We start from the raw sequence: 27,372 nt of genomic DNA, 5'->3' as shown, positions 1-27,372 counted from the left end.
TGTCTACAGCTCTGTTCTCCTCAGAAGCACACAACCTCGGTGGTTCAAAGCAGAGCATCCGTACCACTACAGGTTCAGAGGGGAAGGTGGGGAAGGCAGAGAGGTGAAGCACTACCTGACCCTCTCCTTCAGTCGGCAGACTGTGATACTGCCTTCCCTTATCGCTAGCGGGATCTCTCCCTGGAGCAGCTCAGCACAGGAAGGGGAGACAGGTCCCTGCACAAGGGAGAAAATGAAGCATAATTCCTGTCCTTCCCCCTCCCTCCCTGGCAGCATAAAGATTTCAGCAGAAACCAAAAACTGCAACAGGTTAAGTAACACTCTACTTGAACAGCAGCACCTGACCAAAATTGATTAATGTTAGGACTAGTTCTAGTGAACTACAGAAATGCCATGCTCCTTATTAGAGACAAATTAAACTTTTAAAGCTAGTATTGTTCAGGTAATTAGTGGAAATAATCAGTAATCTGTTTAGAGATGCTACCATTACCCTTTATAGTAAACAAAACCATTCCAGAGTAAGGTAATGCTGACCAAAAAAACCCCAAGCCAAAAAAAAAAAAAAAAAAACAACCCCACACCACAACAAACACACCAGAAGGCAGAACCTAAGTCTCAGCATTAACCAAAAGAAGAGAACAAGTTACTTCATCAGTTATATGCCTTTATAGTCTAGAGGCGTCTTCTGAAAATTGGGTATTCAAGTTTGGAGTCAGCTTTTAATTGAGAGGAAAACTAAGGTTGACTAAAAATTTTAAAGCCTCACTTGTAAAGGTGATATTTAACTTTTTTTAAAAATACTGGGAAGATAACATGGCTTTTTAAAATTTGCTCTATAGACTTTTGTTGAAGTGTCTTACCCTCCAACAGAAACAATAGTGTTACAGTTTGACCTTTTTCATTTTATTAGCACAAAATCATGTAGAGAGTGAAGACAAGAAGAGGAACATACACATATACTTAGACCATGGAAAACTCACTACACACATGGGACTGATTTCTTCCTTTCTGTGATCTTGCCAATTACTTCTCCTCTCACCTTGAGTACCAGAACACTGTGATAGAGCTTGCAAGCTACAAAACACAATCTTAAAAGCCCGCAGCAGTTCCTTAGGAAAAAAAACCCCACAAACGTGCAGTTCCGTTACCTAAAAGGGGCTCAGCCTAGGTCCAGAACTACAATTGCTGTTAAGAGAACTGACCTAGAGCACTTGAATTCCAAGTCTCCTGCTTACTGTGGTAACTTTTGGAGGAAATCCTTTATGTATTTAGTATCATACCACATCTTTAAAACAAAGGAAGAACATTTACACAGTATGTGCGTACACCTTAATGTTAATGCATGTGTATTCATTTTTACATAGATCAATGAAAATCCATTCTATAAGCACAGAAGCAATCCTGTGGTTATTTCTGACCACATAAATACATCGGTTGCAGAGATCGCTTACAGTTACAGATCTTCTTGCAGAAACTTTTATAGCGGCACTTGTATAGTCAGTTGGTCCAGTGGCTTCGCAACACCTATACACACATAGGGACAGGTAAAAAGAGGCAAGATCTTTACAGGCCAGTAGCTGAGCTTACTGCATAGCAAGGCTGATGTACAGAATGACATCTGCAGTAATAATACCAATACCAATAAATTAGATTAAAACAATTCAGATATACCTCCCATAGTATGAAAGCCAGCATTCACAAAATCAGAAAAAAATACTATTCTATTCAGATTGCATGGTGACAAATAAGAAAGTGTTTGCCACGGTACAGAATCAACGCACTTTCAACGTCCACTATTGTTAGTAGGTTGTGGCACACTGATATTTAATTGCCGTGCAAAGATAACGCCCTCATTTTCCTAGGAATTGTCTTGATTATCAGTCAGAGGGTAGAGAGAGATCCACCATCAAAGGTCAGTAACTTTGTCATTTCTTCGCTTGGGAATAGCTGAAAGCGGTTGCTTTATTCCAACAAATGGCAGACATTTCAGTTTAGTTAGCCATGCAGTTGTTTTGTGAATGGGATTAATCACACAGATTTATGACATCCATTTTTGCAAAGGAGAGCAGGTAGTTTATTTCTGGTTTTAATACTTCCCTTCCATCAAAGGGGGCATACCAAGAAGTGTGGTCTGAAAGCAAAGTATCATGATCTCTTAAAATGGAGCTCCAGGTCAGCTCTCCAAACAAACATAGAATCGCTAGAACAGAGCTCTACCTTGCATCCACTTAACAAGTACAGAATTCATGAGAATACTCTGAGCACACCGGCAAGAGCAAGAACTACTTTATGGAATGATTTGTGAGACCAGCCTCACCAAACAAAAAGCCTGACCTTCACAAACCTAAATAACAACACCACCTGTTTTTTCTTTTTCCCTGTGACAAAAGGGTAAACTTAAGCAAAAGTGGATATTCTACGTATTTAAAAAAAAAAAAAAAAAAAAAAAAAAAAAGAGTTGAGCAAGTGACTATTCAGTGTTTCACACAAAACTCAACTCCATCGTTTGTAAGTTTTGACCGGGCAATCAGTCAGAGACAGACTGTTAAAATAGGACTCCAAACTGAAAAACCACTGCACTTGCAATAAAGCTGGTTTCAAACTGGCTTTTCTAACTCCACTGGCCTCAAAGTATTTTTACAGTAGTTTCAGTTGTCCAACATGAGTTACAAGCTGCTGTTCCACAGTTACCGCCACTCTTCTCCTGTGAAACATACTTCAGGCTTTCAGACTACTCTTCTCTTGTTCCACAAAACTTTGGAGTGAAGAGCTGACAAGTCTATCCAACGTCTTCAGTTTTCCGCTAGACTGCATTCCTAGGTGTGCCATTGTGAGTCACTGCTTTCATATTTGAGGCGCTTGATTGATGGTTGCAGATTCTGTGGGAGGCAACACCTACTTCAAAGACTTCATGAATGGCTTTGCGGAAGCAATGAAAATTGTAGTCTATCAGACCTGTCAAAAAGGAGCGGGAGGGGAGAGGAAAAATTGTTCTCGGCTTGGCACATTTACATAATCAACAGAGCTTCAAAATAAATATAAAATGTTTCATTTAACCAACAGCTATTTTGCTACTTACTTTAGTAAGAATTTGGATTCAGAAGATTTAACAAAGCTTTACTGATGCTAGTATTTATTTAGATAGTCTCAGTTTTTAGAAAAAAAAGGTTCTCCTTTGGAATGCAAGGTATATTCATAATTAAACAGCAGGTAAAGGGACAACACAAGACTCTACTCTGCAAAACACATGCTAGTACAGCACGACCATTACTGAAATGTTATCTTGCGCTTTATGTCATTGATATATATCCTAACTGTGGTGAGATAAACTTTGAGATCAAATACAGTACAGTTCTTAAAAGAACACATCTGCTTTTTCTCTTTTTAAAATGCCAAGATAAGTACTGTCACCATTTAAGTCACATACTTTGAGATTAGGGCCTACGCTGTCATTTCTACCCCGTAACATATGCAAGACCATTCATACCATCACCTCCTACAGGTCCAAGCAGCTATATAGTTGGTTAGACCCGCAACGTATTAAACACTTTGTTCCAAGTTCCTACCACTTACTGTACTAGCCTACCACTGTTGATTTTTCCAGTCATACATTAAAAAAAAATTACATCACTGTGACCCGTGATAGAGAATGTGGCTGTTCACAATACAGCAGCTGTCAAGCAGAACATAATAAGCATTACTCCATTCTACTGATTCTACTATAGCGGATGGTAGTGACAAAAGCCACATTAGCTACACAAGTCACTTCAGCAGGAGGACAGCGACCAAAGCAATAATTCAAAAGAATAAAAATAAAACCTCTTTATACCTATCTCTAGGAAAGGAGAAAATTCCTCCCAGAAGAAATTAAACAAATTTAGTTACACAAAAATTAAGGTGACTTGGAAAGCCATATTAGTATTTTATAGTTGAAACATTAGAAAACAGCTGTTCAACGGGGGGAAGTCCTTACCTTTGCGCTCAAAACTCTCTTCTCTAAGAATGCAAACTAATGCCAAAAACTTTGTTACTTCCTTTAAGTACAGGACCGTTGTGTTATTGAGCTTGATAATTGCCATTGACTCTTTATCATAAGCACTTCCAGTGCCATCTTCCTTTAACCTAAGAAAGAACGAGTTAACCCAGGACATAATCTAGCAGGCATGCATACGTAACTTTAAGACAAACACCTGTTAAATGCAGTTAGAAGAATATTGCTCGCACCAAACGGCAAGCAAGTGAAGAACCTGCAACGCAGGTAAGACTATTGTCACACCTTAAGTTTCTCGGGAAAGCTAGACCTAAACAGAGTAGAAGTCTTCACTAGATAGTATCTAAGATGAGCAGTTAAGAGCAAGCTATCGGCATGCATTCTTTTGATATCAAGCTAAGAGCTGTGGCCGTTTAGTAGATCCTGTTTTCAGCTTACAGCTGAGCATTCTTAATGGAAGTAGTATAGTACATTAGTCATAGCGTAGTTTACCTTCAAATCAAGAAGTCAGTGCTACTCGCTGCCTCACTGAGTTTACATCTCAGCAAAATTACTTTTGGTAAATTAATACAAAGGCTTCCTTGGTGGGGGGGTAAGTGCAACAGGGAGCAGGACGCTTTTTGGTCTCAAGCTAAACCAGCCTGCATTTACAAGAACAGTTTAGGACAGTGCTTTTTATCTGCAAGTTATCAGCGTTAGTTAAATCCCCATAGAAGCAAAAGATGTATCGCAAGCTACTTCTAAGCACTCACTCCTGAAATAAAAGACAAAAACAGTTACACAACCCTGAGTTTACCCATCAGCAGACAGACCATTAAACATTGTGGTATTTCTCAGCAGCACTGTATTTTCCAGGCTACAGCCACAGTTCTAAAATAAGTTACCGCTTCTCCAGAGCCACTTCAAAAACCCGTTGTAAAGTATAATTCAGCCATAAATGGTGAGAAACAAGCACTATATGCATCCCTCAGAGAAAGTCAGCAAGAGCTGTGTTGACCTCGCAAAAGCTCTTCTGTTCAGATAGCGGCAAGTCTCAAAGCAATGTTACGCTTAGGAGCTATGGCATGCTATCGACCCCAATTACTCGCAAGTATTAACATACTTGCGCCCACCATGCCAGATGAGACACAGCAGTATTCATATTTTACATGAAACACTTGACTTTTACAAATGTCAGATGGCTGTCTAAGGCCACGAGTGGAAACAATGTTTGCAACCTATTCTACAACTTTTAAGGACTTTTTTTCCTAAGAGTATTCATCACTTACCCATATATACAGGAAACATCTATCACTACATCAATCATGTCGCAGCACAACTCATATGACTGCATGTCCACAGGAGAACTGTCTGTTGCAATGTAGATTTTGCTGACTACATCGAAGAGAAAAGCTTTTTCAATGCCTGAATTCTTCAGAAAGAGAAAGAATTTGGATGAATTTTTAGAATAACTGCATTTAATTCATACACTTTCACATTCTTAAGAGCAGGAAAAGGTTTAAATGTAACCACTTTAGAGGCTTAAGACAGAATCAAGATTTAGAGCATATAGTTTATAAATGCAACACCCTTGATGCCATAGTACATATTGACAGCATCTTCTAGTTATAGAATCATAGAATGGTTTGGGTTGGAAGGGACCTCACAGCCCATCCAGTCCCACCCCCTGCCATGGGCAGGGACACCCTCCACCAGCCCAGGTTGCCCAAAGCCCCATCCAACCTGGCCTTGACCACTGCCAGGGAGCCAGGGGCAGCCACAGCTTCTCTGGGCACCCTGTGCCAGGGACTCACCACCCTCATAGCAAAGAATTTCTTCCTAATGTATCTAATCTAAATCTACCCTCCTTCAGCCTAAGTTGACAAAAATAAAGCTGGGGACTCGGTTAGAGTTCTTTTTAGTTTATTATTTATCAGATCATAATTAAGGTTACATTTCACTATGTTTCCAGAACCCAAATTCAGCAGCTTTCCTCTTCTGTGGTTCTGTTAGCCTCACAAGAGCCACACATTCACAACCAGCTGGTGGACCAGGCTCGGAGACAAGTTACTTCATAGTAGTATGCTGACACTTAAATTTTACACTTGTAGTATCTTGGCAGTTCAGTTTCTATGTGAGGCAGTTGCTGTGTAGTTTAACATGCAGAGCAAATAAAGTCAGCTTCTAAACTTATGACTCCACGAAGAGTATTGCATTATGGCAGTTATGGGTATGGAAAAGCACCAAGCCAATTGTACCATCCCATTTGTAACCGAGCACTTTGGCAAAGCGCGCGTGCTCATACTAAGTTCAGAAACTTCTGCTGCTAAGCAAGTTACCGCATACACACTATGGATGTCTGGCAAAGCTTAACTTCTATTTATGCACCAGAAATATTCCTTATCGCTTATTCCTAGCGAATCTGAATACCCAAGGCAGTGTCCCGAGGACATCCAGACGATCCTTTTGGCACCAGGGCCACGCTCTGTACCCTCATGGCACCGAGCAGGGTGAGCATTACCGCGCCCCTTATCCACTGGGCCAGGTTATTACAGACTGTCCTCTAACAACACCGGAAACAAGCATTATACAGTAGCACGGGGCAACACGCCTGACCCGCACAGCCCCTCTCAATCGCAAGTGTTTTTCCCTGTGTTGCCCACCTGCCTGCAACAGCCTCGCAGACATAACTTAAATGAGACAGGCTACTTCAGCCTTGTCTCTAGGGTGGTATTTTATTTGATTTGAAGTATACAGCAGCAAATTTCTATGACACAATTCTATAAGAAACGTAAACACTGAAAGAATAAGGGCAAACGTCTCACAGGCCACGTGAAATAGATGGTTTAGTTCAAGGCAAAGTTCATGTTACAAAAATAGTCTTTTGCCAGTACAGCTACGTTAGACTACTAAGTGCCTTAGTGGGCTAATCACTGTATCGTGCTGGCAGAAAACTTCCATATCAACAGTTATAACCAGCCAAACTATGCTTTGTCAGTAGTTAGGGAAACACGCACAAAGCACGCACCAGTACAATTTAGCTGTGGTAAAGAGCTTCTAACGCAGACAACCAGGCCAGCAGAGTACACCAACACGAGTGCCACCCGAGTCTCCCAAGGGCAGATCTAGCCAGCGTTCCTTAGCAGAAGGACTTGCTTTACCATTCCGTGTATTTCACTCAAAGTTCTGTTATCACTTACTGATATAAAGATATTTAGTAGATTTTCCAGCGTTGGCAGTTGTGGAATGAGCTTCTGCACCACTTTACTGAAGGCTTCAAATATTGAATGGTCATATATACTGGTCAAATAAAAGCTGAGATGAGGAGGCAGGGAAAAGGAAGAAAAAAGAACAAATATTCAAGAATATTTCAGAATTACAATAGAAATGTTAAAGCTACATTTTCTAACATTGAGGGCTGATGATTTAGCTGGGATGCATTTATCACAAATATACCTGGCCACCACACCAAGAACCTTGTTTCTGAGCAACTGGACTAAACGTAAAAGAGACTTCCCCTGTCCCCAGGAGACAGGCAAACAGAGAGAAAAATTTGCACATGCTTTCACAACACACTTTGCCTACACAATACTTATCGCACAGATGTTAAACGCTCAACTAGATTTCTTCAAGTCCCATTCCTGGCCTTCCACTGTGTTCGCACTAATGCAGAGAGATACTGGCAATACTTAAAGGCTCCACGAGCATCAAAATAGCAGTAAAACCAGAGAAAAGATAGCTCATTTTAAAGGCGTTGGTAAAGATACCTTAAAAGTGAGCCAAATATCAAGTAAGAGACTAAGCTTTTAGAACCAATCACGCTGAAAAGTCAGTGCTAGCCAGGACTCGAAGGCAGGCAGCTTCCCCTCTCCCTCCCCTCCCCGCCCCTCCAGGCCACACGTACAAATCTGGCCCGTTATGCTAAATGAAAAATATGCAAAAGGGCCTTGAATTATCATTGAGCTTATGAATAAATCTGTTGATTGCAATCTGATACAGTAGCCTGCCTTATTTTAGTCAGCCTAACAGCTGAGGCTCGGCCACAAATTCAGCGGGGTATTTTATAACAAATAACTGCAAGCTTTGTGCACTATTAAGAAACTAACAAGGCCTTGCTCCTGTCCGTCCACTATTACATCTAAAAGCCGTTAGCCTGTATGCATATCAGCAACAGTAGAATCACATACACCAAAACCTTTAACTCACCTAAGGTGAAGTTTTTCAAGCCCAGCATCCGTAAGGTCATCGTTAGCCCTCTGATGAATATCCCTCTGAGTTTCTATTTTATGGTCATCCGATAAACCATCAACTTTATGAATAAAAACTTCAAAGTTCATTTCCGGGTTGACCTTGTAGGCTTTTGAAACTGTAATGTGGAGTCTTGTTAAAGCTTCCATGTAGTCATCCTGTAAATCAGTTTTGTCAGGAATGAATGACAAGGCTTTATCTCCGATAACTAATCCATTCTGCACAAGGACAAAATATTTCAGTGCAAGAACTTCGCTTCACTTCTGTAACTAAACAGAAGTACGGGAGAAAAGAATACCTTGGAGTGTCAGAAATCCAAGTAGCTTAGATTCTGTTATGTAAATTAAGTTGCATTAGCTATACACAGCTACACAAAACTAGGCTTCAGATCAAAAGTCAGGTTACACTCCAACTCCAGCAAAAGGTGGCAGCGATCTCCAAGACAGTCCTAATAACCAGGTAATCTCCCACGGTGCAATTCCTAAGTTCATTAGGAGCTACCAGATACCCAATAGTACCAGTACTCGAAACTGTGGTCAGAAGCGTGCTGTTATTAAATGAACTCCACAGCAGTCAACAGCAGAGGGAAGGGATAATTCAGACCATCTAGCACAGCAGGTTCTCACTATTATTGTAGAAAAGGCAAATTCAGAGCGCTCGCCCCTTTCCACTCTCTCCACCAGGAGTGTATGTTCCAGTCACTTCACAAAACTAAAAACCACACATCAAAAGTTAGATTGCCAATGCATCCTTTCATATGTAACAGATGTTTTACAAACTTATCTAAAAATACAAACTATTAGCTTCTCGATCATTCCTCTCGCACACAAAGCAAAAAGAAAACTTCCTTGTGATTCTTAGTGATTTGTATTTACCTGGGCATCAATAACATATATTAGAGCACCTGTTCCTCTGAAGATCATCTCATAATCAAATGTTGGATCAAAAAAGTCCATCTGTCCAGGAAAATCCCATATTTGGAAATTTACAAATGAACTGTTGGAAATATCATCTTTGTAGATCTTGTTGGTACTTTCCAAGAACAGAGTCTCATTGGGAGACATTTTGTGAAACACCACCTGTTAAAAGAACACAAATAATAGTCTTGACTTTATCTTATTAGAAGAGATTGGTGAAAGTTCTGTGACTTGAATCTTACAAATAGGTGTCTCCATTCTAAAGTGCACAGTTTCCTTTTTTAGCAAATAGGCAGCTTCCTACATCAGCTAAGGCAATAACCTACCCTTGACCAGAACCGAGCAACCGAACACAGTTAAACATTTTCCCAAGTCTAAATAACACTACTGCCTACAGACACAGACATCCCAGTTACTCTTTCCTCCTTGCAAGTCTAACGCAGCATTTTCAAATTCCGCTATATTAGCCAATGCAGATCTGGTATAAAGCCACCATGTTAATTAAGCAATGGCAAGCTTCTAAGAACAGTTCCTTTCCAGTCCTAGAAACTCCTAAAGGAAACTTCGCTTTTAGTCTGGTGTCAAGTGTTACGACACAATATAATCAGACTGTTCCTGAACTACAACAAAAGCGTACAAAAATAACATCTCAGTTTGAGAGACCCAAACAGCCAAGTAGTCTGCTATCTATTAACAACTGAAATACGTTCGCTGACCCTCTCCTTTCAAGTAACCTAAGGGAACAACGAAAGCTTTCACGCTAGTTGGTAAACGGTTTAGCTGCAGTGATGAAAAACATACTCATTGCTAGTACTCAAAAAAGCCTTGCTGGGATCGTAGCCCTTTCCTGAACAAATAGAACTAGCATGTAACCCCACAGCAAAAGCAGTCGGTTTCAACACCGAACACTGCGCTAAAGCAACTCAAACATATATTACAAAAGTCACTACAAACATAAAGATGTCAAACCCTAGGACTGCAAAAAGAAAGGTTTCCTATATGGCACTTGGTAATATCGCACAGCTACAGAAGTCACCCATTAAGGAGACTTAGCGCAACAACCTCTGTCAAAAAAACTGCAAGACAAACAACTCCACACCCAGCATAGTTAATGGATCATTTAGTGAGGTTCAAAGTCGTACATCGGCCTAGATTTTTTAAGGCCAAGGGAAAAAAAAAAATCAGTTCCTCAAGGCAAACATATGAGGAAGCCAGGATCTAAATGAGGTTTTAAACAGCAGGACATCTGTATGGAAAAGTAAGAACAGTTCTAGATACGTAGCAGCTGTATTGCAAGGACCAGAAATTCCTCAGGATTCGCAGTACAGATTTAAAGCATTCTGAAATCAACGTTCTCTCTTTGGAACTGAGCATCTCCCATAGGGAGCAGGACAGAATTAGCAAATCCAGCTTAAAGCAGACGAGTCTGCGAGAAGCAATGCCATCGTCCCCCTTTCCCCTCCTTCCCAAAGCAGCGCACTTCATTGAATCAATGTTCCCCATCTATTTTTTACACTAACAGGGGAACCAGGACACAGTTTTGATAAATTCCATTTCTATCACGTAACATCTACTCTGACTCTTACTCGCTTTACACAGCTTCAATAAAGTAGATAAAAAGGCTGCGGAAACATCCGATTGGAAGCACGCAGCTAACACCAATGCCAAACAATTGGCAGAGCAAAGCTAGCAAAATTCTAAGAACCTGCTGAGTTTCCTCACTATGGCTTTTATCATTCCCAAGTGTTCCTTTTATATCTTCAACATCCAACGGTCTCATTGACTTCCTGGCAGATTTCCTGCTTTAACTGTATTTTAAGAACTTTTCACTGTCAGCTTGAGCACTCTTAGTAGTACACTCTTTCAGATTTTGTTATCCTTCTGAATTTCCTATTCACATCTCACCTGCCATAATCTCTTGAGTTTTCAGATTTTTTTTTATTTCCTTACATATCAACCTTTTCTCCACTATAGCTTCTCTACAGCACCACTCAGTTTTATTTTTTCATTGCAGCAGTTAAGCTGCACTCCTGATGCAGTATTTCTAAAATGCCTCTATGTTTTTGGACTGCTCTTTTCTTTGGGTTTGTTTGTTTGGGTTTTTTTGTTTTAAACTCACAATGTCTCAATTTTCATGTAGTTACCCTTCCTTGGATCCGCAAGCCGAATTTGTCTGACACGTTCATTCCCACTACCCTAAACTTTTAACGGACTCCCCAAGGAAGCATGCGTTTGGGGGGGTTATTTGGTGGGGTCTTTTACTACAAATCAGAGAACAGCCATATTCAGGATTTCACTTCCAGCTAAAATGTTGGCCTGACCCATACAAACAAAAATTTCCTAGACCGCCAAACAATAATCCTACACATCAAGTGACAAGCACGACTTCCACAACATCTTTACTACCAGAGCTTACAATCCAATATAACCTCCCAGGCAAAACACCTTCTCGGGTACATTGTAGCAGCACCTACAAACTGCAAGAAGAGTATCTAAGGCAGGAATTGCAAGTTGCTGACAAAGTAACAAATCTAGGATAGTGTCCCTTTTTTTTTTTTTTTGGACACTTTGTCTATAAATATGAATAACTGATTTCTATCTGAGAACCTATCTACACCCTTTTCCTCAGAAGGGAAACAACTGGAGCCAGAACTTTTCTAAGAATCTTCACCGTCCAAGTAACCCAAAGGGAAGAACCCTTCGCTGGGAGTCGTCCCAGGCCACCGCAAGGATGCCTCGATGAAGTCTGTACAGCCAAAGCAATTTGCCCTTCACAACCAGCCAGTCTCCCACTGCAGCACAGGATCATTCTGCACATAAAAATAGGCACCTTTACCTAGAAGTCCAAATGCAGAATGGGTTTTCAAACTCCTCCCCCCCCCCCCCCCCAGTCATAGTAAACCTCTTTTTTTCTCACGAGGTACTATTAGACTATTTCTATTGCCCTGATGTCCAGAAAGGAATTTGCACAGGCAGATGGAAGGAGGTCCCTGAAAAAAGAAAGAAGAGGTACAGTACTGCAAGATTGTGCTACCAATCTACTAACTGGAGGTGAACGGCTGCTTCACAGGTTACAATAAAAAGCAACTTCCAAAGCATTCCCTGACAGCAGTAAGACGTGCAACCATTTTGTCATTTTCACAGTTTCCAGAATCTTTGCTTTAATTTTGTGGATTTCTTAAGCCGCTATAATGAATGAGATTGTCTCAGAAATAGCAGCGGTCTTTTTTTACCAGAGAAGAGATTTGGGGGGGTACGGGGTGACAAAAGAAGAGGGTAAGTACAGCAAAAGGAAGACAAGACAGACAAAGTTTTTAAAGAAATTCACTAGTTATCAGGAGCATTGTATTACATCTTGCTGTAAGATTTTCTAAGTATTAGAGCTTGCTACAGAAGCACGACAGAGAGCTGGTTCTGACTGCCTACTCCTCCAATTCAATTCATTTATTTAACACCTTGAAAGAAAAATAGGTATAAATGAAAGGTTGACAGCAGCTCCAAACAAGTTGCTGCTTTAGGTTCTACCACACACATGCAAAGTCCTCCCCCAATAATATATTTATGCTAATCTTATGAAGGTAGAGCTGCAAGTCCAGTGACCATGACAAAAAAAAAAAACCAAAACAACAACAACAAACCAAAAACCCCCAATCAGGTACTCTGTTTGAACACTTTCCAGGTTCCTATTACATAAGGACAGTACAGTAAGTCCAGTTACGCAAGTCGTAAGTCTGCATAAAAATCTCCGAAGGATTCCACGCTTGCATTTGAGCAAGTTTGAGGCCCCTAAGTCTGGAGCTTGAGAACCACCACATTTCACTAGTAACGCCTTCCTACAAAAACATCACCTAAAATCTTTGTAATAGGGACTGCAAATACAACACTTGCACTGAGGAACCAGGATCATTCTTAGCGCTACGCTTCTCTTGAGGTACGTGCCAAATGAAAACAGTCGGTTTTGTCTCATTTTTATTAAGAAACACTAGCGACTTCGCAAAGCTACCAACAAACTAAGGCACCGAAACCGTTTTATTTCCTCCTCGACCCGCAACCTTGGCTTGCTCGGTCTAGCGCACTAAAGGAAACCAGAGGCTGCCTTTCTGCTCGTACAAAAGCAGAAGTCTCTTTCAAAGGACCAGAAGGCAGAACAGCAGCTCTTCTTCCGACCGAAAGCGCTAGCTCACCACCACACACCTGGACCGCTCGCGGTGCTTTCACAGCCGTCAGAAAACACCTCGCGATAAATTTCACGCCGGTAATTTTCGCTTTGTTTTTTTTTTTTTTTTTTATTTCTGAAGCGTCGAAGTGAAGAACTGCAAAGGCCACGACCTATGCTACTCAACCTTCCTCTCCGGGGCTCGTGATCGGAGCCCGTTCTGGGAAGTAAGCGTCTTTAAGCAGGAGCCTCCCTTCGCTCCCCCTTCGCCACCGGCGCCCACGTTAAAAAAGCAGAAATTGCCCAAGCAGCAACGCAGAAAGGAGAGAGAGCTCGGCGCCGGAAAGGCAGCGCGGCAGGCAGGCAGGCAGGGGCGGGGAGCCGCCGGCTGTCCCTCACCTTCTGGATGGAGGACTTCCCGCTGCGCCGCAGCCCCATAAGCAGGATCCGCGGCTTGGAGTCCGCCCCGCCCGCGCCGCCGCCGGGCCCGCCCGCTCCGCCACCGGGCCCGCCGGGCCCCGGGCCTCCCTCCAGCTCCGCCTCCTCCTCCTCTTCCCCGTAGCCGAAGTCCTTGGGGAACGAGTCCGCAGCCCCGAAGCTACCCCCCACCAACGCCGGCTCCTCAGCCGTGCCCGCCGCGCCCACCCCGCCGAACTGCAGCGCCATGTCCGCCCGAGCCCGCCGCCCTCCAGCGCCCGTCCCACACCCTCCTTCTGCCCGGCCAACCCAACCCGACGCAACACAGCCTTCTCCGGATTGGCCGGCATCAAGCTCCGCGGCGCCCATTGGCTCAGGAAGGCAGCGAGGTAGGATGGCTCCGGTCAGACGACACGAGTCACCTGACGGCGCTGCCGCACGTGAGCGGGAGGGGCGGGGCGAGCAGCGGCCCAGGCGCGCGGGTGGGGCGGTACTGGGCGGAGGAGGAGGAGGGACCCGCCGCACTCCCGGTACCGCCCCCGGGGCCGTGCCTCAAAAACAACCGCCAGCCGAGGAACGGGAGCTCTCCGTGAGGCAATCCCCCTGCCTCGGAGAGCGTTCCTGACGGCCGTTAAACAGTCATGGATTTTACACGGGCAGGGAGTGACAGGCCAAGGGGAATGGCCTGAAGCTGCAGGAGGGGAGATGGAGATGAGATCTGAGGAGAAATCCTTCCCTGTGAGGGTGCTGAGGCCCTGGCACAGGGTGCCCAGAGAAGCTGTGGCTGCCCCTGGCTCCCTGGCAGTGTTCAAGGCCAGGCTGGATGGGGCTTTGGGCAACCTGGGCTAGTGGAGGGTGTCCAACCCCCCCAACCATGGGCAGGGAACGAGATGGGGTCCCTGCCACCCCAAACCGTTGTACGGTTCTGTGATTCTACTGGCATCGTTTGTACAGGCAGACAGCTCCAGTGAGGTTTTAACAAGTATTTCTTATTTCAGTACAATCCTAATTTAAGGCTCACAAGATCAAACTGTTTTCAGAGGGAAGCAAATACAGCCATGAAAAGCGTGAGCACATATTACTGCCCTCATGCCCGACATCTTGACCAAGGAGTCCTTCACGCCCTGCAAAGACCTCGACTAAACACCTTACCTGCCTGCTGCTTCTTTGGCAAGATGTGCCCCGAAGAGCGTTTATTTCTGTCTTCCTCCAGTCACACTGCTCACAGCACACGTTCAGCTACGTGATGCATTTTCTACAGCATTATCCTCTCCCCGTTCCAACATGCTACAACTTAATGCTAGGTATATGGTCTAGCTTACAAGTGAGCTTTCTTCTCTCCTTTGTTGCAGAGGGGAGAACATTTTTTTTTTTCTGCGTGGGTTTTTGTTTGTTCAGCATGGGGGGGGTTTTGAGGTCATTTTAAAGACTTAATACAGAATTTTCCATTCATTTAGCTCTCTTCAGATCAGTGGTAGGTACATTAGTAAGGTAAGCAACCATTACATTCGTTAGCCCTCGATTTCAGTTTATACATTGCCTTTAGCAAGAGTTCTAATCCATCCTAACACACCTGTACGACAAGCTGCAAAACCCATCCCAGAATCAAAGAATTTAAACTAATAACCAGTAGATCTAATATATAAATCAGGCACTTCCCCACACACACACTTTAAATACAACAGGAAAAATAAAGTACCTAGTTTTAGGATAAGAGCAAAATGCAGCTCTTTAAAAAAACATTTTAAAAGACAACTTTGCATTTCAGAAGAATTGTGAAGCCAATTCAGGGAAACCGGCCAAAGAACAGAAGTGAAATTAGAAATCGCAAGTCACACACACACCCCCCTTGGATTTTTCTGCCTGCCTAGATTTTCTTTTCCCCCCATTAAATGAATCAGAAAGCAGAACTCTCCGCACAGTACTCTTACATGTGCCACACTGATTACACAGGCCATCCATTACAAGTAATAATTTTGTATTCTGTTTAGAAGTGTCCAGGCGGTATCTGGATCAACTCTCCAAGGCCCAGTTTCTGAAACAGGATTGGAGATGTGAACTGTATGGAAATAGATACACCTCATGCAAATTAAAAAAACTACGTTCAGTAGATACTACATCTCCAACATCATGCTATGTCTATCACTTAACTATACTCATTCCTTTTGTGCTCCTCTGAGTAGAGAGTTACCGCATCAGTTTCAGTAGAAGCCTAACCTCAGTCCTGAGTACCAACTCAGAATATACCTTGGAGGTCTTGCTTCAGTTCACAGTCGGTCCACCTGTGTCACATCACCCCCTCCAGTTAAAAGAAAACCAGGAGAGAGATCAGCAGTTTTACATGACCATTGACCACAATGCAAAATTTACACAAAGTTGGCAGGCAGAGTTATCTACAAGTTAATCATAACTATCACCTTTTCTTAAACACAGAAAGCAAAGTGGGCCAGTATGCTTAAATCCATCAGTTGATGCTGCAGCTACAGAAAAATAGCTGTATGCTCATGATATTGCATTTTTTATTTTTTTCCTTTAAGATGATGAAGTACTAAAGAAATTAAAAAAAAAAAAAAAAAAGAGGACTGCAGTTCTCAGGAAGCCCTTTATTAAGTCAAGGCATTAAAGGAGAAACTACTGTTATTCACCATGCTTCTCGTCTTGAGGTGGTTCATACTGAGCCAGCTGTGGATTTAAAGAGAGGAATTTAGTTAGCTGCAACGTTTCAGAAACGCTCTCTCCATTAAGAAATGTAGGAAAATGTTTGGTCCAGAAATGTTCCATTTACTTTGTGCATTTTAATCCAACACTGATACTTATGCAAGTCCATTTTCCAGTCAGGCAACTAAGTAACCCTTCCCTCAAAACACCAGTTTGTCACGTTGTAAAATCACACAGCTATAACAAGCAGGCTTTTACAATGCACTTTCAAGCATATAGGTCTAGCCTTTAGTTTTTCCCTGTTTCCTGTTCTAGGTCTCATTAAGTCCTTTTAATCTCAAATAGCAGTTGATAATGATCAGTGTCTTATAAGCTTTGATTTCACTGGAATATGATTAAACTCAGTGGTCGTTCTCATAGCAACAGTACCCAAACTAACATTTCCTGTAATCATTTAGCTCTCGTTACGCTTTCCGGAGAGCACGGCCTCGGCAACTACGCACTGAAGCGTGACCTTTACTTGTAAAGTTGTTTCCAAAGAAACACATAAAGGTGTTTACTTCACCTCAGTCACGTTAAAGATAAGCTCAAGCTTCAAAAAACAGTTCAAGCATTAGGACTGAACCTCTGAAATATGCCAGTCCAGTTTGCTCAGTTAAGATTCTTCCCCTCTCCTGCTAAGAGTAGGTTAAAAATAAACAAAGCACATAAGAAAATTAAAATACCCATGCGTTCCTTGTAGCAACACTAAATTACAGCAATCGCTATGCCGCTAACAAAAAACCAGTAAAACAGCTTTTTGTCTTTCTTGTAGATTTTACCACAAAAGATGGCCAGTATACAATCCAAAGTCAGTCTTCTCTTCCACAAAGGGCCTAACTATTGAATTCCTGCCCCACTCCTCCCCCCCACCTGACATCCTGACCAATAAATGTAAGAAGAACAGATCTTCACAGATGAATGCAACAGAAGAACACCACCTATTTGGACATGATTCAAGTTACCAATAAATGCACAGTTAAAGGCACGTATTTTATGCTAGAGGACTGCTGAAAAACAACAAAAAAAGCTTAATGGTAGTGTTCTTCCCTGCAATCTGTCCGTGTGAACTTCTACAGCGCGTCAGAATGACGGGCAGAAGATGGTGGGGAAAAGAAAGGGGGGAAAAAGCAAAAATATGGATACTGGAAGACACATAAAGAGCTATCATTTGAAGGCTGAAGAAGGTGAAAGCACAAATAAACCCACGATTATGGAAAGGCTTACTTTCCTGGAACAAGTTTTGACTTCTTTAAAAGATTTCTTTACACAAAGACTCAGGTTACTCTGCTTTCATGCGTCTACTTACTATCGGTTGCATTTTTAAGTCGGCTACGCCGAGTGAACTGCTGGTCTATTGCTACGCCCCCTAAAATTCTGCTCTTTGCCATATTTCCTAGTAAGAAATAACAAATGTAGCTGTAAGGACTCACAGTGGGTAACAGAGAAGGAGGAGAATTACTAGGACAGCAAGAGGGCACTCCAGACAGAAACACAAAGGGGTAATGCCCAAGAAGCCCTTCTCCCAGAACTAAGGTGGGGTGGTTTTCTCCCGGTAAAAAACCCATAGGCACGTTCACATGTAACATCAGCCATCCTCTTCCCACAAACGGATGGAATCCCGTAGTGGCACATAAGCTACTAGCTTATTAAAGTTCTCAAAGGTTTCCTTCTTCAGCATTGTTAGGTTTACAGTCAGTGCCCTCCGGTAAGGGGAAGTTGTTGGCATCTCAGAGCTGTTTCAGACAGCCCGTAGACCCATTAAAGAAAGGCTCTGCATTAGCTAGCACTTCAGATCGACTGTGGTTGCAGTATTAGAGGAATACCAGGGTCATTTTAGCTGAAAAGCGCAAATTACTGTTCCACGTGGATACGAGCTCCTCCACTGGTAACATCCTGCCACGTGCAAGTCCATGCCAGGTCACACAAACTAATATACAATAGTCCTCCTTCAGTTTGCCTTTTGAAAGCCTTTGTAATAGGTACATTAGCTTCTTTCCTTTTTCAAAACTCTTGTGAAAGAACAAGCTACATAATATCAGACAACTTAAACACATCCAGACAGGATTGAAGGAAGACGTGTTATTAGCCTTGATAACATATACGTTCAATAAATAAAATCCCTAGTTTAGCAATACTGTTCTATGTTATAGGATATAAGAAGTGTCCCATAAAAAAAAATAAATCTTTACTACAGTGAATTCTACCAGCATTCCTCAGTCATGAGGTTAAACAACGCAACAACATTTATCAGTTACTCTAACGGAAGAAAGTTAGCTGTATCCTAAGTATTAAAGTATTCTTCTTCTTGTGTAACATGGAACTAGTAAGGAGCACTAAGTAGACTTTTACCTTGGTTTTCAGTTTTTTATTTTCTTCCAACACAGCTTCGTATTTTTCTTTCATCTCTGCCACTTCCAAGCGAAGTGCCTCTATTTCTGGATTCTCAGGAGCTGAAGCTCCCAGATGATGCTTCAGAAAGCTGATATTTAGATGTTAAGTATTTCTTCAGTTAGATAGCATAACCATATTTTAGTTTTAACACTTACAAAGTTAGTGCTGCAATACACGTGACCAAAATTGCATTAAACCACTTAATTACTACAATGCTTTTCATCCTACAGGATGAAGTTACAAAAATAAGAAAGCTTTTCAGGTTCATGGGTATATTCCTTAAAAAAAGGAACACACACACGAAAAACCCACACAAGACATCAGTACAGACAGGACAAATTCTTATGTTTTACTATACCCTCCTCTTTTCCTTTCTTAAATGCAGAAGTTTTGAGGACTTAAAAGGAATCACCAAAAAATAGAAGCAATTAGCAAAAAGGGAGGTTGCTTAAAACAGCAAGAAACAAAAGACAGAAAGTTTTTCCCCTCTCTTATTAAAAAAAAAAAAAAGGGAAGCATGAAAAAGCCAACTTCAGAAGCCACAGATACTGTAAGTACTCAAACCTAATGTTGCAGGTGTAACTGTAACTGTTCTGTAATGGCCCATAACTTCATAATTGCTGGCATACCAATATGCACAGTTCTCTTGCATCCCGTCAGACTTTCTGTTAGCTTGAAATAATGCAATTATTAGCTAAAATGCATCCATAAAAGCCATGCTTTCTACGTAAGTCTTCTAACGAGCCTCTCCAGTTCACCTATGAGTCAGAAGCGGTACTGCGATTTCGCGTCAAGTCTCTATGAACAATTCACAGAAGAGAAAAAGGATACTCCAGTGCACTATTTGGTTTCTCTGGCTCTTCATATAAGGCTACCAACACTGCAAATAGAAAATATTCAACAATTGCAAGAAGTTCATGCAACTCCAAGTTTTTAAAACACATACCAACAGTCAGAAGGCATACAAGTTGCACGCCACACAGCACATTTTTCTGTTTAACAAGATTTTCACCTATATACTTTGACTTAAAGGTCTGCTGTACAGGAGGGAACAGAGCATCCCACCCAGTAACAGCTAGAGAAGTGTTTTGTTGATCCTCTAACCAGAGTCTTTGGCTATTCTAGCACAGAACACAAAACAGTCTAGACATTTTTTACCTATTCCACAGGTAACCCTAGTATTGGCTTTCATCAGCAAAATTGAATTGTAACTATTTTGAGACTCTCCCCTCATAAACCATTACTTCCACTTAAGCTACATCTTTGAACCGCAGGACATCATCAGCACTTCCCTAACTTCCAGCATAAAAGCAAACCTCCATCGAACAGCTACAAAACTAAACGGTTATCGGCAGAGTAAGTGACACTGATAATCTTTACGGATGGGGGCTCTAGCGGCCAACAGAATGCTGGAGAGGGCAGGCACAAGCTGCAGTACCCTGACAACTTAAATAAAACTAGCCATAGGCATACCAACTCCATAGCTGGAGAACTCAGTCACACGAATACTCAAGAGTTCCCAAATATAACCACTCCCCCGCTCCTCGCAGGGGTATACGTGTGGCTATAGAAGATGTCTGCTTTCATAAGTACTTAGATGCCCTCCTCCCAGTTTCAGATGTCCAGGCTGCACAGCCAAGTTGGTTTTAAGCTAAGCACTTAAGTTAAAAACAAAATTAAGATGCCACGCTGCTCGGAAGACTTGTTTTGCCATTCCATAGGATGCTTAGTATTATGATAAAGAGAAAACAAACAGTACCCACACGCCAGGCTGAGAGTCTGGGCGCAGCACCTATTTGCTTGACATCCTGGATCTGCCGCTCCCTCTTTAAACAACATATTTTTCAGATGAGAATATTAATAGATGGGAAGGCTCTCAAGAACGACTTCAGAAGGATTTAAGAGATACTAAGCCATACAGAAAGGCCAAGTATACCTCAAGTTTAACATCATTATTTCCCCTATTCTGCTATGGAGGGTCACTCTCACAGAACTTACAGGTTCATCCGTTTCAGGAGAAGCACCGAGCTCTACTCAAGAAAGAGTCTTTACTTTAAATAGAGTGTTTTTAAGAACACATTTGCTATTATTTTGTCTCAAGCATTTGCTTTCTCTGGAGAACTCTGGCAGAATAACAGCCCCCCAGAAATCCAACTCTTCCTTACAGCCAGCATGGAGAACAGCTCTTCGCCCGATGACCGGAGCTCCCCAACGCACCCCACGAGGCGACAGGCCCGTTCCTTACGGTGTTTCTACCGCTCCTGTTCCACGCGCGTCTCCAACAATCGACCCACACCCGACGCTACGTACGAACCACCAGAAAGGACTAAACTCACCACGATCCACAGGCCCCGTCCCCAAACGGCTCCTCCGCCCTCCCCCAGCGCACCCTGCCCCGCTGCCCCGCTCGGGCTCCATCGCCACCGCCGCACCGAGTCTTCCGGGCGAGTTCCGCTGCCGTTCGCCACGCAGACGGAGGAGAAAGAGCGAACGGCTCGGCTCGGAGCCGGTGGAAAGCGCCGAGGCAGCCCGAGGGACGGTCGCACCACAACCGGGCCGGGCCGGCTGCTGCGCCGCGGGAACGGGACGCCCCGAGAGGAACGGCTCCCCCCCGCCCGCCACGGGCCGCACGACGCGGGGCCGGAGACTTACCCTTGGTGAGCGTGTCCAGCACCCCCGACTTCTCCAAGTACCGGCGGAACTGCTCCCGCTTGGAGTCCGCGGCCTGAGAGAGGACGCCCACACGGTCAGATCGGCGGCGGCGGCGGCAGCGCCTCCCCCACCTTCCCCCCCACCCCCCTCCAAGCTACGGGGACGGCTCGTTGGACCGGGCCCGCCCCCCTCTCCGCCGCGGAGGCGACACGACTCCCGTTCGCGGCCTACCCCTCCGCGCAGCCGGCGCGGCAATCCGCGCCAACCCCGCGCCGCCGGCCGGCCGGCTCCCTCCTACCTTGTAATGCGCCATCGACCCCTCAGCGCGCCTGCACGCGGCCTCGCGCCTGCGCCTTACTCTTGTACGGCGCCAGCGGTTACCATAGCGACGGCACAGCAGCAACGCCCTGGGCCTGGCCCCGCGGGGGCGGCCGCAGCTCCTCGGTGCCGCCGTTCTCTCGCTGCCCCACGAAGCGCCAAAGCCGGCGCTGCGCTCCCTTCCCCCCGCCAGCTGCGGCCGTTGTACGGCTGGGTGCGGTACCTCAGCGGTTCCGGGGCTTACCTCTGCCGGCCGGTGCCGCGCCGGGGGCGGGGAGGTGTGTGTGTGTGGGGGGGGTGGGGGTGTACCGCGACCGGCGGCTCCTGGGGCTCCCCGGTGAAAGGCCGCGCTGCGGCAGCGGGAGTCATCCGTAGGGCGGAGCAACGTCTAGCAGCCGCCCGCGTCTCCGAACCGGTGAAGTGCCGCTGCTCCCGGAACGGCGGCTTGGGTCGTGTCGGTTAACTGCCGTACCCGAGCGGCGGCTGGAACCGGCTGAACCCCCGCAGGAGGAGAAGGCCGCGGCAACGTCCCGCCGCAGAGGTGCCCGCCCGAGGGGCTCCGGAGGGTCCGCCGTGAGATCTTCGCATCGCAAAGAAAGCCTCTTGGCCTGGGCCTGCTGTAAAAAACGGAAGCGGTTATACCGGTTTATTGTTGTGAAACGCCGTGCTGTGTGCTGACTGATAAAAGCTGTTTATTATAAAAAAAATTTTAAAAGGACCAACCGAGTAATCTCGTACCCGTGATGTTAGGGTCTTTTTCACGCGTTCTCTGCGCGCTTTTCTGCGATGTCTTCGATTTTTCGCTTGAATTACGTGATGCTTTGCTGTTGGCAAAGCGCTGGGATGAAATAGAATCACCCGTGTCCACGCAAAAAAAAAAAAAAAAGTTAATAAAACCTCTCTGTCAGCAGCAGGAAAACAAATTCTTGTATATCTCGTCCTGGACCAACAGAAATGCAAATGCATTATCCCATATGTGAACATCTAAATGCTATTTTTCTATTATTTAGACAGCGAGAGCGGAGCGCATTAAATACCAGGCTTTTTATTTCAGAGACATTAAATGCAAAACATGCCTTAGCACAATTACCGCCCACAGAAACTTAGGCACCAAGAAATGCAAGATTTAAAGCCGCAGTAGCAGTATTAACTCAGCTAAATCACGCTATACATTTAAATATGTTCCTGTATATTACACAATGTTAAATTTTACAGTGTAAGCAGAATTACGTAGGGCTGTGTTTATGTATACATGTAGAGTGATACTGGAGGCGAGAAGAATAGCTGCTGGGGAAAAATCTACAGCGAATAGTTTTAATAGTATTAATGCGTATTTCTTATGTGGACGGGGCCAAATTAGTGCTGGTGCTGCAAGCAAAAGAGCCTTTTAGGTTTTCCAGCTCCTTTTTATTCCTAATATTGTACAGCCTTCAGCCAACGTGAAATCCGGCTGGCTCGTAAGCATAGTGATAATGCACATTAAGAGCTTGGTGATGCCGTAACATTGTGAAGCGACACCTCACAAATTATTTTTCCCGTACACATACGATAAGTCAAATCCACTAGTAAAACATACACGTGCATACACTAATGCATCCCAGGCGTGAGCACCTTGCCAAGTATTTGCAGCCCGTCAGTGCTGTGCGACTCAGGTAAATGTGTTTCATTCATAGAAGCCTCAATTACAAATGTAACGTAGTATTTTGTTCATCTTTCCCTCCTTTATTGTTTCAAGATGTTTCACGGAACTTGCCTTGCACTGGATGGACTGGAGCATCACCTGGATGAATGTCCTTTATTTGTTTTATTACTGCCATAAAAGGCATAAACAGAAATGCTCCTTCTAAACAATTATAAGCATTCTTTGATTTAAACGTTTGTCAGAATTCAGGGGACAGACGGACCCCGCAGCATCCAGAAAAGGAGTAGTTTTGCAGTTTGATAAACCATTTATATGTTTTTCGACATTGTAACCAAAAACAGGAGGGTACTACCATTTTTTTCTCTTCTCCCCCCCCCCCGCCCGGTAAGCCTTCTTTGGTTTGTGAAATCCAGAATTTCCAATTAATAAATGTCAGTAACTTGTTTTCTGATTTTTAAAAAGAATACACCACTAGCTTATTAGTGTTGTGCAAAATCTCACAATAAAAGCTCACAACTCATTTGTAATTCACAATGCTTCACAAATGTCATAGCGCATTTAACAACAGTAATAGTATACAATAAGAAATTATCCCAGATTTTTCTGCTGAGGAAGTCAGTAGTGATACACTGAAAAAAAAGTGTACCGTGGAGTCAAAGAATTAGCGATACATGTATCAAATGTTTCATTCTTTCTGTATTTAACACAGTTCAAACTGGAATATGTTTGACATTCTGCTTTCAGACACCTATTAAATGTCTCAGAGAGATTAAGCAGAAACATACTTACGGATAATTAATTTCTCTGGAGAGCGCCAGTGGCATCATTAGCCTAATTTCATCAACCAGTCTTTGTAAAATATATCGTTAGACTGTAAATCTTGTCTTCTGCTTTTATTCAGTTCAAATAGTATCAGCTGCGATTTTATGCCTGACTTTTCCTAATATGTGGACTTACACGATGTACACTGTCCTTTTTAGCTGGAAGCATAGCGTAGAAGTTTATGCGCTGAGGTCTAAGCCACCTTTTCATTCCAAAGGAAGTACGGAGACTGTTTAAAAGTTACCTAGCTAATATTCAAAGGGCTACGCAACTTTTCTGTCTATGCGAAACAGCTAAAGCTGAACGATTTAGCTACTTTTATACATACGTCTTGCTTACGTCGCAACGTTCAGTAGTTATCTCAGCACTGACTAGCGCGATTCACGGGTTAACTCACGCTATATTTGAAGGTCGGTGGGGGCACGCCTGCTGCTGGCATTACTTGACAGCGACAGTCGCCTAGACAGAGAGAAAGGCTTGGGACTATCGCAGTTTCCGCTTCGTTTAGATTCTGAGCTCACCTCCCCTGTAGAGTCAGGAGTGTCTGGTCGGCTAGAATTTTTCACGTCAGCATCGTAAGGAAGTTGGACTTTGTTTGCGCTGAAACTGCTTTGTCTTCTGTTGCTGTTCTTTGGAAGAGAACTTGTTGAAGCCCCTGCACTCTCGACCGTTGCCGAGCAGTTCCAAGACGAACCGATTCCGTGTTGTCTTCTGAAACCGGTAATAGGAAAGGTCGTATCGGCTTGCAGCGAAGCTTGAGGTGGCATTTCGGCAAAGCTTCTCAAGCACGTGCTCGAAGCTGTATCTGCATTCTGAGTACCAACAAGGAAACGTTTCTTTTCCGCTTCTTTTTGAGCATCGTGCGCTTCAGTCCCAAGCTTGCCAAGCAAGCTTTCCTTGTTATTTGCGCTAGCGTTTTGACTCTGATTGACTAAAGCATTTGTAGCCGGCCTCTTCTTTGGCGATTTATTTTCCCGATTGTGATGGGTGTAATTGCCGCTGCTTTCGGTACGGTTATTTTGCACAGACTGAAACATGGGAGGAGGATTTAGAACCGGGTAGGCGGCGGTGTCAGTTTGCTTTTCCATTAAAAAGGTATAACCGCTCAGTGCAGAAGGAAGAGATTTTTGAGGGGTGGTGGATATTCCCAAAGAAGAGTGCGGTATCACAGAGTATTTCTTAGGTTTGTTTATGTAGAAATTGTCAGGGTCATCCTTATTTTTATTCTGCCCGCAGAGTCCCATTTTAATTTTTCGGAATCCTAGGTGGATAATTTCTAGGATATTTAAAAGCAATGACACAGTCGCTATCGATTGCATGAATAATATGAACACCGTCTTTTCCGTTGGTCTGGATACAAAGCAGTCAACTGTGTTTGGACATGGATCTCTCTGACATTTATAAAGGGGATCTAGATGAAAGCCATAAAGAAGGTACTGCCCAATCATAAAACCGACTTCCACCGCAGATCTTGTGAAAATATGTATCACGTAAGTGCAGAGCAAAGAGCCTCTCAGGGGCGCTTTGTTTAGCTTTCTTTGATCCAATTGCCGGAGTTCTCTCTCCAGCCTTTTCCGATCCTCAGTCATTTCTAATTCAGTGCTTTCGAGTTCCACTCTTACCTGAGCTTTCTTTTTTTGCCTCTCTTTTTCCAAGGCTCTTAGTCTGTATAAGGCATGACCCATATACACCAAGGAAGGGGAAGACACAAATATAACTTGCAAGACCCAGTATCTTATGAGAGAGATGGGAAAGGCCTCATCGTAGCAGACGTTTCTGCAACCAGGTTGCTCGGTATTGCATATAAATTCCGATTGTTCGTCGTTCCAAACATCCTCGGTTGCCACTCCGAGGACAAGCATTCGAAATATGAAGAGGATCGTTAGCCAAATCTTTCCAATTATAGTGGAATGAATGTGGACCTCCTCTAAAATGCCTCCGAGGAAATTCCAGTCTCCCATGGTTATTCTGCCATCTTAACACTAAAATGTACGAGAGGAAAAAGCATCAAACATTGTAAAAGCTGCAGTCCTTCCGTAACGCCTTACGGAAAAAATGACGCTGGGAAAAACCTGTCGTTTCTCACGTTGTAACCGCAGCAACGTGACCCGCCGCTCATTGATAATCTAGGTGGTATTCTCTCTCATCTACAAGATGGAGAAGTGCATCGTTCGCCCGTGTCTGATTTATCAGTAAAGACACCCCGATAAGCACATCGCTATGAGGTATTAAGGACCCTCGGTCTGCACCGAATCGGGGGAAGCTAAGGGGCCTGACTTGTAGCACGATTTTAAGAGCGTTATGCGATCCGCTTGAACCATCATCCGACAGCAGAGCGAGAGCGGTACGTTTATACTCGGGTCATTTAGGAAGGTTAGAGGAGTATTTCCCGGTCCTCCTTTTCGGACGTCCCGAGCCCAGCGTCGCAGCCGAAGTTACGGTAATGCCCAATTACTGTTTTGCAGCAAAATTTGGTTATACAGAGGAACTCAAGAGCAAATAAAACATCTTGCTAAAATTGCGTTGTTCAATTAAAAAGTATGTTTAAGCATATAATTTAGCGCAGACAATTGCTTTTTGTTTGAGGATGTCAACGATAAACAGACGAATAGAACCACCATAACTGGTCCGGTTTCCTCTGATCGATGCTACCTGCATTTGAAATACAGAATAGAGGGCTTAGGAGTCAAGCGTTGCTATCTTTGGCCCCGATTCTGTGAAAAAAGAAACGATTTATGCAAAAAGTCTCTACCGGCATTTTCCTAAATGATTATCAGCTGAGTCCAGATAAACCGGTAACATGTGCCTGAAATCACACATCTCCCCTTTCTTTCTTATGTTGGTGTCTTTCTCTGTTACAGGGTACTCCATTGTGGGCAAGATTTTAAATTTCTTTTCAGTGTTTATGTTACTGTATACACTAACACAAATATTTTTCTTTTTTATGTGCAGGGAGAACCGGTACATCTGTAGATTTACCTCTTCATTGTATGCACAGTGCAATTCAATAGAATTCAGTTATACTAAAACCAGAATAATCTGATTTTTTCTTGGGATAAAAGTGGCTTAGCACAGTGTTTTCTGTTCAAACAGGCTTCATTTTCACCCTGTAAACCAGGAGCGTTAGGAAATCAAATGG

General features: G+C 43.6%; 3 protein-coding genes and 1 long non-coding RNA gene across 5 annotated transcripts; 1 reads left to right on the top strand and 3 right to left on the bottom strand.

Moving 5' to 3' along the window:
• Positions 1-881: 881 nt before the first annotated feature.
• Positions 882-14,061, bottom strand: RRAGC (Ras related GTP binding C). Its single transcript, XM_075773652.1, has 7 exons — positions 13,691-14,061; positions 9,094-9,297; positions 8,177-8,376; positions 7,171-7,285; positions 5,260-5,402; positions 3,974-4,122; positions 882-2,955 (listed from the first exon to the last, which is right to left on the bottom strand). The coding sequence occupies exons 1-7, from the start codon at positions 13,955-13,957 to the stop codon at positions 2,804-2,806; spliced, it is 1,230 nt and encodes a 409-aa protein (XP_075629767.1). The 5' UTR covers positions 13,958-14,061; the 3' UTR covers positions 882-2,803.
• Positions 14,032-17,524, top strand: LOC142604776 (uncharacterized). Its single transcript, XR_012838611.1, has 3 exons — positions 14,032-14,097; positions 14,707-15,012; positions 17,181-17,524. It is a non-coding gene; the product is annotated as an uncharacterized LOC142604776 (long non-coding RNA).
• Positions 16,297-21,834, bottom strand: MYCBP (MYC binding protein). 2 transcript variants are annotated; one of them, XM_075773655.1, is made up of 5 exons: positions 21,750-21,834; positions 21,452-21,524; positions 19,631-19,679; positions 18,758-18,887; positions 16,297-16,390 (listed from the first exon to the last, which is right to left on the bottom strand). In XM_075773655.1, exons 1-5 carry the CDS (start codon positions 21,762-21,764, stop codon positions 16,346-16,348), a joined length of 312 nt encoding a protein of 103 aa, XP_075629770.1. In that variant the 5' UTR covers positions 21,765-21,834; the 3' UTR covers positions 16,297-16,345. The 2 variants fall into 2 exon arrangements, with proteins under 2 accessions (XP_075629770.1, XP_075629769.1); XM_075773654.1 differs by having other exon boundaries at positions 16,297-17,801; positions 21,750-21,816.
• Positions 21,835-24,631: 2,797 nt separating this feature from the next.
• GJA9 (gap junction protein alpha 9) lies at positions 24,632-26,194 on the bottom strand. Its single transcript, XM_010300206.2, has one exon. It carries the CDS (start codon positions 26,192-26,194, stop codon positions 24,632-24,634), a length of 1,563 nt encoding a protein of 520 aa, XP_010298508.1.
• Positions 26,195-27,372: the final 1,178 nt, after the last annotated feature.

This window comes from Balearica regulorum, chromosome 22 (genome assembly GCF_011004875.1).
Source record: "Balearica regulorum gibbericeps isolate bBalReg1 chromosome 22, bBalReg1.pri, whole genome shotgun sequence".
In the NCBI taxonomy this organism is placed as follows: Eukaryota; Metazoa; Chordata; class Aves; order Gruiformes; family Gruidae; genus Balearica; species Balearica regulorum.
The sequence above is the reverse complement of the archived record's forward strand: the minus strand, read 5'-3'. Positions and strand labels throughout refer to the sequence as shown.

Excerpts from the sequence above, each read along its gene's own strand:
- GJA9 (XM_010300206.2), bottom strand. The coding sequence starts at position 26,194 with ATGGGAGACTGGAATTTCCTCGGAGGCATTTTAGAGGAGGTCCACATT.
- RRAGC (XM_075773652.1), bottom strand. The coding sequence starts at position 13,957 with ATGGCGCTGCAGTTCGGCGGGGTGGGCGCGGCGGGCACGGCTGAGGAG. Across the intron at positions 8,377-9,093 it reads TATATGTTATTGATGCCCAG|GATGACTACATGGAAGCTTT; the intron begins GTAAATACAAAT and ends ACTGATTTACAG. Across the intron at positions 7,286-8,176 it reads CTTGAAAAACTTCACCTTAG|CTTTTATTTGACCAGTATAT; the intron begins GTGAGTTAAAGG and ends TCCTCATCTCAG.
- MYCBP (XM_075773655.1), bottom strand. Across the intron at positions 18,888-19,630 it reads AAACCAAATAGTGCACTGGA|CTTTCTGAAGCATCATCTGG; the intron begins GTATCCTTTTTC and ends TCTAAATATCAG. Across the intron at positions 16,391-18,757 it reads ATAAAAAACTGAAAACCAAG|CTGGCTCAGTATGAACCACC; the intron begins GTAAAAGTCTAC and ends TTAAATCCACAG.